General features: G+C 39.2%; 1 protein-coding gene across 1 annotated transcript in view; it reads right to left on the bottom strand.

Annotated features, from left to right (window-relative positions):
- The window catches only part of LOC140932442 (uncharacterized), a 1,273-nt gene extending 1,251 nt beyond the window's left edge, over positions 1-22 (bottom strand). Inside the window, exon 1 of the mRNA XM_073382052.1 lies at positions 1-22. This exon is cut by the window's left edge and continues 123 nt beyond it. Coding sequence (XP_073238153.1) covers positions 1-22 — 22 coding nt within the window.
- Positions 23-10,946: the final 10,924 nt, after the last annotated feature.

Genomic DNA, 10,946 nt, shown 5'->3' with positions numbered 1-10,946 from the left:
CGGTCACGCCGAGAAACTTCATACTCGATGACGACACTGTGAACGCCTGAACAGACTGACACAGACTTCGAATTCCCTTAACTAAGACTAATTATGTTATGAATAATGTAACGTTTATTAGAGGTTTTTTACTTAATTAATGCGAAACATGTTTAGGGAGTCAACTAACACGTTCCGCAAGACGTGATGACATCATTGATAACTTTAAGCCCACTACAAGTAGAACATTGCTTTTTTGGTCATACTAAACTAGGCAGTGGGCAAAATAAAATTATGATTATTTTCGTTTAGACAAATATCGAATTTATCGTTACTATGATTTCTGAAAGTCTGTGCGGTTTAAAAAAATGTTTACTAATCCGAACCCGATCGTCAGTTTTCGCGGATCAAGTACCATTTTATGTTCTATCCCTTAAATTCACCAGCCACCGCGGAAATAACAGGAGCACCCTGAAATGTTTTCTGCAAAATATCTGTTCGGAGAAACTAAAAATGCCTAGAATTTTCTATAGCTTGAGAAAGGCTAAAACATTTCCGATCTAGATGTCCGTTCCATTCCTGTACAATGTTCGAAGGTTATCTAATAGTATAATTATCTAATAGTTTAATTTTTCACTCCCCAGGTTGACTATTTTTTGTCGAAAAAGGAAACCTAAATTTTTTTTCAGATTTAAAAATGCGATGGAGAGAGGAATCAGAAAAAGAACCTAACTTCGTAAAACTTCAAATTGCATCTAAATTTTTCGGGAAAATGTTGCTTCATATACAGCTGCACATTACTGTCTTTCGATACTGTCTCGGGGTCGGTATTGATTCAATGCATTGCTGCGTTACTCTTTGAAGAAAAAAGTATTCGATTGACAAGATTGCACTCATACTGACCCGTTGAAAAACCTCGGCAGGAAGAAATAATAAAATTTAGTGACCCATTTTCTCAACCTAATCACCCACTCGATTCTACCACCGTTTGAAAACCTCGGCCGAAAATTCATTTTGAACCCGTCGCAAAAATATACGTGTTCGTCAATCTCTGGTGAAAATATTCTCCATTGCACTCAGCTGATTATAAATATTAGCTATTAATTCATATCTCCAGAGTCGGTGAGCTCTTAATTGAAGATGCTTCACCGAGGATATGGGGGTTCCACCATAAAAGAAAGAAAAACCCTCAATAGAAGGTCGGTTATCAGTATATGTTGTCATTGTGAAGGGACTGACGTGCTAGCTACATTGGATTGGAATTAGATCATTTTTTCCCCTCTATTGAAGTTAAAATGACCCAGATTAAAAGAAAACACCAAAGAAAATGTGATAAACAAAACGAATTAAAGAACAGTCTGGGTGATTTCTAATTGCGGTGAAACAGCGTTAAGGAGCAAAGGCTCAGAGATCACTCGTTTTAATCTTAGCCGTCGTGTCATAAGTACCATGAGACGTGTAATAGCGATCGAATCCTCAACTCTTTTATTGAAAAGCAAAAAGTTTAAGTTAAATAACACATAAATCCCTTATTTAATTATCTTTCTAAAATGGTCTCTAAATGATCTAAACTGTTTATGCTTAAAATTTATAGTTGAGAACTCCAGCTTCAAATTTGAGATCTTGAAACTTTACGACTTCAGCTCTTGAAGATTTTGAAGCCGGTGAAACTGTCCTCTTTTGCGCAAGAGGTTTTGTCGTTTCTGCTACAGCTACGAGGATAAAGGAATTTGCCACTTTTGGTCAACCATGCTTTGCTGGAGCAGTGTAAGTACTTGAGTCCCACCACGTCGCCATTGTGGATGGGAGTAGAATCCTCTGCCTCTTTGGAGAATATTTGAAAAGTGGCGTTGTCGTATATCAACCAGTTGTTTCCTGTCATGTCGCCTTTGAAACTAGAGAAAAAAGTGGCAAAAGGAGGTCAAAAAGCAATAATTGACTAAATATCTAGCAGTCAAGTTTGTGTTGGGCCAAGTAAAACTACTTTTGCCTATAAGTTCTTAAGACTGACCGAGAGAGAAATGCCAATAACTGACTAAGAGCAAAATTGTACAGACCGAAAGTCAACTATAGACATCAGTTGCATCTTCTCGTCCGATGTTGCTTGAGTTAAATTTCCAAGAAGAGTTGATTTGGTGTTTAAATTTAAAGCTGAGTACTTACGAATCCAAATGGCACTGCGCGGTTGAAGATTTGCCACAAGTCAGCTTGTACTGAGGACCGTACTTTCTAACGATCAGCGATACTTTTTCCCCGCTTTTGATGGGCTTTCCCAGCGTTTCTCCTCTGGCTGTTATTTTGAACTCCGTATTCTCAGGTGAGCAGGGCGACGAAACCTCAGCATCATTAGACGGGCAATGCGTCCATTGGCAGCCAGATTTATTGCAGCTTAGTGAAAGTTTCGAATAACTGCTATGAGCTGATTTCAAAATAATGAAGTCACCACTGGTGATGGTTTTTCTGCGGGCTTAAAACAAAATTCACAATCACACAAAATGTCAATCGTTTTAAAAATGGTTTCGAATCTTGCGAAGATTCGAAAATGTTTTGGGGGGTCCTATTAAGTACAGCAAATCATAGACTTCAAAAATGAATTAAAAACAATTTACACTCTGCTCTTTACCATTGTTGTTCGAAGATTTAGCAGCCACTGAACAGCTTACACAGGCCGCTAAGAAAAGTCCCACGAAAATTGCCAAGCTTAAAAACTTCATTTTTAGCCTTAATTTGCTGATGTGGTTAAAAAAAGTCTGAGTCCCAAATAATAATTTCAGTAAAGATGATGTGGGGCTAAGAAAAAGCTGTCTTTGCCGTGTAAAGTGTGTTGCAAAACATGTGATAAAAATGCGCGAACTTGTTAGTTGAGCGGAAGTGAATGACACCTTAGGGGAGTGCTCTGTAGTGAAAACATTTATTGAAATAAGAAAACCGCAAGTATAAAAAGAAGAGGAAAGAGCTTGTTTTATGAGTGCGATGGAGTACTAAAGGATCGGTAGAATCAAATATCTCTCGCTATACAGTACTAAAAATAATTAAAAGGTTCAGAAAAGAAAAAAAAGAAAGACTCTTAAAAAACAAAGCCAAATAACCATACTTAAATTAAGTTCGAAAGCACTAAAAATATAATCTCAAAGTTATATATTTTCATTTATATTTTATTCCGCCGTAGCGCGATTAACAGCACACTACTGACCGGACACGAGAAGGATATTTCATTGTTATAAGTATTGATCGACACCGAAACGCTGTTCAATGTAAAAATTATGCTGAAAATTTCTTAAACTTATGGATTTATTTCACTTCAAGTCGACAAAAATTCGGTTCCCTCGACTAAACATTTTTACATTCAGGTTTGTTTTACTTATCCAAGAATTTCTTCCCTTTCAGTAAAAATGATGAGATGAAAGTAAACACCTCAGCCGGTAGCTGGAACCGTAGGCAACGGAACTCAATGATACAGTGTCTCCACTTTTGATGGGTTCGCCATTTACTCTTCCAAAGGCGGTGATATAGAACTTGGAGTAGGAAGAACATGAAGACCACAAAGATTTCGTCATACTCTGACTGAGTAAAGGATCGGTGGAATCAAATATCTCTCGCTATACAATACTAAAAATAATTAAAAGGTTCAGAAAAGAAAAAAAAGAAAGACTCTTAAAAACAAAGCCAAATAACCATACTTAAACTAAGTTCGAAAGCACTAAAAATATAATCTCAAAGTTATATATTTTCGTTTATATGTTATTCCGCCGTAGCGCGATTAACAGCACACTACTGACCGGACACGAGAAGGATATTTCATTTTTTTTTTTTAAATTAGATTCGCCAATTATTGCCAGGGTCACCGCAACAGCATGACGCCACTTACTACGGGCCCGTAACAGTCCCTCCCCCCATGAGAGATAGACCACCACACCGGGAACAACGTCCCCTACTCTTTACGAACAGTGTGTGGGTTCTTTAACGTCCCACAGAATTTATGTATCCAAGGGTTGTGACTGAGACGGTGCCTACGGTTTATCGTCCTTATCCGAGAAGACTAGAAAGTCTAACCGTTTGCAGATGTCTTTACAAAGGCAGCACTTTCTCCTCAGTTATTTAGAGACCCTGAGTGTTGCGTCCGGCCGGGACTTGAACCAGCGGCCTCCCGCTCGGCAGACCGGCGCTTACAAAACTGAGCTAACCAGGCGGCGGTTATTGTTATAAGTATTGATCGACACCGAAACGCTCTTCACTGTCAGGAGCCCATCAAATGGAGCCTCCATCTCCCATACATGCCCTTGGAGTCAACCCTTTCCCGAGTAGATTTATAATTAGAACGGTTCCCAGGGGAGACTTCGCGCGCCGACGGTGGGAAGAACCAATCACAACAACGAAATGACACTGCTATTGTACTTCATCGAACAGCAGGAAATTCGGTGTTGACAGGCCAACACAATCATAAGCTAGTGAAACGTGACTTTAGCGTTTCCATCTCTCAAAGATTTTCTTTCTTTTCTTTCCAGTGGGTAGATTATACTGTGGAGAGTTTTACACTCTGACAATGTTAATCTTCATTTCGGTTGCTTGTCTCACAGTTAGAGGCCATGAAGCTGGTCTGTTACATGCATAATGATTAACTACTACCTGCAGTCTGTAGTTCTGACAGGATTCGTTTTCTTTAGTCAATTTTTTTGAGCGTTAAGGTTCTTATTTCGGCTAAATGACTGAAATGACTCAATATTAATCAAATTTCTAGTTTTTCAAGCCTCTTTTTTTCCCGAAATACGTTTATTTAAAAAAAATACTTGTAGTCCTTGTGGTTGTTTTGTTCGTCAGCTAGTGTGATGATTTCCTGCTATGTTTGGTAACGCCGGGCCCAGCCATTGTTTTCTCGCAAAAACGTGATCCACAGATGCGAATTCGGAGGAAAGAATTAAGCCTAAACTTCTGCATTAACTGTTGAGAATTGTCCTGTTAGTCAGTCATAATTCTTTTGGCGCAGATACAATCCATTTTGTTTTTCTTGAGATAAGTGGGTCTTTGGACTGGAGCGCGATGTCACAAATTCCTCCGTTAGCAATTATTCAAGGTCGAGCAACTGTTGTCTTCTGTTCAACTTTTCAAGTGCCAGTTTTATCAGGCAATTCTCATGGTGATACAAGTCAGTTGTGAAGGAAGACTGCAATTTCTCAAATTTCGGAACTGAAGCATCCCTCGTTAGTTGCTACTTAGGTCATCGCTTTTGCATGCGGTGCTTAACTGGCGAAATCCACTCCACGGTGATGACAAAAATCAAATGATCCTGGCACTTTTTCGGCGCTGATCAACGAAAAGTTCCAAACCGTCCACAGAACGCTTAATCATCGACTCTTTTCAAAGTGCATGCTTAAATGTGGGATGTAAAGCGGCAAAAAAAAAAAAAAGCACTCGCAAAGATAACCTTTCCGTGACCCTCAGTTCGCCGTCTTTGTCCCATCGCTTCATGCTCAGTCTCAGTCGGGTAATTCATTAACTTTTATTTCATGATACCCAGATCCCAGCAGCTGTAAAATTGTAAAAATGGACGTATAGTAAAAAAGGAAAACGGTCGAAGGACGGGCTTATGAGTTCGACTTCATCCAACTTCATTTTTTTCACGGTGACATACGAGACTCACGGAAATATGACACTTTTCGCGGGAAACAAGTCGTTCTATTTATAAATCTACTCGGGAAAGGGTTGACTCAAGAAATTAATGGAGATGGAGGCTCCATTTGATGGGCTCCTGTCACTGTTCATTACACAATTTAAAATTTTGCTGAAAATTTCTTAAACTTATGTATTTATTTCACTTCAACTCGCCAAAAATTACGTTCCCTCAACCAAACATTTTTACATTCAGGTTTGTTTTACTTATCCAAGAATTTCTTCCCTTTCAGTAAAAATGATGAGATGAAAGTAAAATCTTCAAAATGAGTCGATTGACACTTAACAATAAAGGTCAATGATACATTTTAGATCATTTAATTTGGTTATTTATTTCTCTTAAATTGACAGTCGGTTATAAACGTAAATGAAATCGTCTTGTAAATATTACAGTATTTTTGTTAGTTAATATTAAGTATGCTCAAAAGAGGATAAAGGGGACAGAGAAGGCATCCCCCATACACACCCTATTCCATAGGTAATTCGTCTCGAGTTATTTTTAACATCACAGATCTAAAGAGGGATTAGACATCAGCCAATCACATAGCGCGAATGTGTTCCGCGTGGATGACCTACGCTGAGAGCCACGCGTCCTTCACGAAATGACGCAGAACAAAATGGGGGAAGACGCGGAGAGCGATTTTGCTATTCCTTCTGTCGACGAAAACGACTACAGCGAGATTTCTGCGAAAGCTGTGTCAACGAAACGGAAATAAAAAAAGAATCGCCCTTCCTCTCTTGTATAGAGCTAACAGTACAGCAGGGAAATCCTTAACACATTGAATATTCTCTCAGGATCATTTATAATTTACAGTTTGAAGAGAGCAATTTCTGGTTTGATATTTATTCCTTTATTAGTCTTTTATTATTCAACAAAAATAACACTTGGCGTCCTACTTGCTTTATTGTACAAACGACCGGTTTCAATAGACCGGCGAAATTTCTCATTTTATTAAAGCACTGAGGTTACGACAACTTCGAGTTAAACTGATTTCACGGGTTGTCAAAGAGTCCAGCGATTCCTTTTTCCCAGGTGAGCGCCGACTCATTTCGCTTCAATATTCAGGAATGCTCTCGATCTTTTTACGCTTCATTGCCTCGCCCGACATGTTTTGCACGGCGTCTAGTCATGCGAAACCTCCACGAAACATCCACGCGAGGTAACTTTATCCCGATTCTAAAAATAACTCGAGACCAATTACCTATGGAATAGGGTGCGCATGGGGGATGCCTTCTCTGTCCGCTTTATCCTCTCTTGGTATGCTGCATCGTAAGTCGGCCCACTGCGGCTTACCTCTCGATTGGAGCCTATTTGCAGGCGGAAGATTGAAGTGTAGTCCCCTTTTTTGAGTCCAGATGATGAAGGGTACGTTTCATCTTTGAAGTTTTCTAAAACCATTGTTACAGTAAGTGGGTGATTTCTTACAGACAAGGGAAATGACGCGACGTTGTTTTCTCGCGCTTTCACGCTCGCGCTATCCTGGTCCCAGAGGTTTTTCTTTAAATTAGTTGTCGCCGCTTCGCTGCTCTCTCTCTCTTTTCGCGAAGAAAAATTTCAAGAAAAACCTCTGGGACCAGGGTACGCTCGCGCACTTTTCAGAGAAAATTTAGTTTAGCCTACGTGGTCGCTGGTTATAACCATATTTAAATTAAGGTCGAACTTGTATTCTCTTTTATGCATTTTATCTAGCCTGAATTTCATCCGATTACTTCGAAACGTTATTACTCCCTCAGTAACGTACGTTGTTGAGAGAAGAAAACGACTCGAAGCAATAGGATGAATATCAGGCTACATTTTATCCTGCTCAGTAATTGTATGGAACTTTTATTATTATATTTTTTTATAATTATTTGTATTCGGATTCAATATACAAATTGACAGAGTTAGTTCACTGTAAATAAAATCGTTCTGTAAATATAGTCTTTTTGTTAGTAAATATATACAGTAATGTATACTGCATCGTATGTATCCCCACTGAGGCCCACCTCGATTGGAGCCTGTTTTGCTGGTTTTCAGTGTCACGCCATTCAAAATAGATCAAAATAAAAATCAAAACCGTTCAATAGTTAAAGGCCAGAATCTGGGAAATGAAAGGAGGTAAATATACAAAGACCCTCACCAAGATTTGGGTTAGAGGAATATTTCGCATACGAGATATCCGAGGAAATGTTTTACCCCAAATTTATAGGAATTTGTATGGAGAGACCGTGGTGGTGCCCACCTGGATGGACACCAACATCGCCGACGGAAACCAACAGAAACATCTTTTACCGAGCTTGCTACAAAAGCGTGAATTTATCTCTCGAGGAACTCATAAACATCAAATACTTTTTCTAATACATTAACCGTTTAAATAGCAAAATTCCCCTAAATAAGTCACTTTTTTAACCTACATTACAGCTCTCTAGGCCGTCATGTAAAAGCCGCGTCACGCAAAAGCTTAGAAATTCAAGCGTACTCTAACACAAAACCAAGAACATTTTTAAGCGAAAATTTGTATGAACATTAGTTTTCAGCTGCTCTAATACACCATGAAAGTAAAGTCTCAGTAGGATCGATAGTTTTGTAGTTTGAATTTTAGTGACGTCATGTGTGGGCTGTAGAGCCGTGAAGTGTAACACCTTTGGAGGAAAGTCTTTGGCACTCAGGGTAACGTATTTATTCGATTAAACGCCGCATAGAAAACGCTAAAAAGTTAATAAATTCCTCGGCGTCTAATCGAATAAATACAATGCTCCCGAACTTGTTCGACTCTTTTCGGTGTTAGGGCGCTTTCCATTTGTCAGAACTGACCGGCCAAGACAATTCCCGTCTTAATGAGAATTTCACTTTCAACCAAAACTATCCAGCCAGATCAGTCAGATCCTAATAGTATGCACGAAGGAGATGGTTTTTTAGCAAAAACCCCGAGGAAAAAGCCGATTCTATTCGCTAACTGACTGGCCCGACAATTGCCTGGCCGGCCAGTTCTGAATGGCTAGCAACTTTAGCATGGCGAGCATGATCCGCATGACTCCCCTGACATAGCTTGACGACATGCTCGTTTCTAGTCACATTTTGGCATGACAGTCCCATCATGACTCTGACGATTGGCTCGATTACTGGAAGGAACAAGACGCATACTCACTGACTGATTATCAGCTGGCAATGTAACCATCTTCGGATAACCAACCGAATTTCTAATTTTTAATATTCGACAGCAAATATTCCTCATAAGAAATTAAAAAACGTTACGCTGGTTAACTGAAAAAATAAATGAATAAAAAAAGGGCTAAAGCTGAAAGTGAAAAGAACACTTTTTAAGAAAAATGCAAATATGAGCTACGTAGTTCATATTATAAAAATGAATAACTTCAATCTCCAGCCCCCTTCTCTCTCCTCCATTTTTTTTCCATTTTTTTGTTTTGAGGGGAGGGTGATTCTGTAAACAGACTACCCTCCTCCCACCCCCAGCAAAACTATTGCCTGGCAACCATGCAAGAGCAACAGTTCATTGACGTCACGCAAACTGCTTTCAAAATGGCGGACGAGCTGGGGTGACCACAGGCAGCCCAAGCGCACTTTGTGTGGGTTCGGGCTTCAGAGGTCCTTTGGTCGGAATATACTAGAATTATTAGTGTATTATCTGATGCTAAATAAACGCAAAAATCTTAAAGATATGAAGTCTTCTTGTTTGTCTATCTGTACTATTAGCCTTTAAGATAACGAAGGTCGATATTTCTTGCATTATTACATGTGATTCGGGCCCCTAATGTTCGAATTTTATCCGCATGTATTCGAATCTACAACGCTAAGGAAAAAAATCATGATCACGCGAAATATTGATTCAAAAAGCTCCCTTACCTTTAGTTCATAGCCACTCTGTGTCCTACGGCTGGTTTAAACGCCGTTTAGTCGACTTTCTTTCCATCGAGTACTGAACACAGAGTGGCTCACTTGTTAAAGAGGTGGAAGACGATGGCCTATAATTTGATGGAAAATTAAGAAGAAGGGATCTAGAAATCTTTATTCTCTGTTTTGTATTTTAATTTAGTATTCGAATACTGTAACGTAAAATGAAAACGAGGGTGAGGGTAACACAAAGGGTGAGGGTGGGGGTGAGGGTAAGGGTGAGTTTAAGGGTAAGGGTAAGAGTGAGTTTAAGGACAGGGTGAAAGCGTATGGAAACATAACTGTAGCGATGATCATGCAGCTATCATTCATCCGTTACTCTTACTGGTTTTGTTAAGCTCAAAAAAGAAATTTTCTCACAGAAATTGCGTTCTTTTGCGGACAAAGGCTGTAGAGTCGAGGAAGAGCGGAAATCAATGACCGCAAATTTGTCCACTGATCTCCCTCCCCTGATCTGACCTCAGAGTTCTCATATTACTCTACTCATGGAAACCAATTAGAGAGTAAACGTATCGTATGGTAATCACGTGAAATTTTACGTGGACGTGAATTTACTTCTAACATTCGCCCTCTTTGGCTGGCCTGATTTCAGAGTTTGGCTAGCTTTCGAGTTGCTGTTGCTGTTTTAAAAGTATTTCCAACAACGTGACCGCAAATTAATTTTTTGCTCTTGAAAGGCTTCAATAAAGACATGGATTAATAGTCTTCGATCGTTCTGTGTACACTAAGGGACTTGGCATGATATGGGGATGTGGAACCCTGGGTTGGGGAGATGATCCGCCAAAGGGTTATTTTCATGAATCTTAGAACGTCCACAATCCCTCGTTCCGAGTTAATATTTCTTGTGTGGTCGTTTCTCTCTTTCTTGAATACCAAGTTTTGTATTACACCAAACCTGCATTTGTTTGACTGATGTACTAACTTGTTTATTAAATTTGATTTTGTCCGCAGTATCAATTCATACCCCAAAGATATCCAGGCAATCTTTCATATATGTTACATTTGGAGACGAGCACTAACACTTTCCCTTAAAAAAATATATGTATGGTCTTCAAACCGCGCCTAGTCCAAGACTTACGAATTGTAAACTTCAATGAAATATTGGTAATCAACATCATGATTGTTCGAGTATGAAGGAGACAAATTTTTTTTGGAGTAATTTTGGATGAAAATTGTGGAATTCACACAACTCGAACTTCTCGCAATTGAAATTTTGCCATTCGATTAGTTATATTTTCCTTGTTTTTTTCTTATAATAGCAATTCCTCACCCCCACCCTCACCCTCACCCTTACCCTCACTCTTATTATGTGCAAAAGGCACCACAGTAGTATCCGGCAAACAGATAGCGTCCGTCATAGAGCATGGTTGTAGACAGCTCAACGAATAATTTGTTAGGATAAGGAACA

This window comes from Porites lutea, chromosome 3 (assembly GCF_958299795.1).
Source record: "Porites lutea chromosome 3, jaPorLute2.1, whole genome shotgun sequence".
Taxonomy (NCBI): Eukaryota; Metazoa; Cnidaria; class Anthozoa; order Scleractinia; family Poritidae; genus Porites; species Porites lutea.
This window is presented reverse-complemented; position numbering and strand designations above follow the sequence as displayed.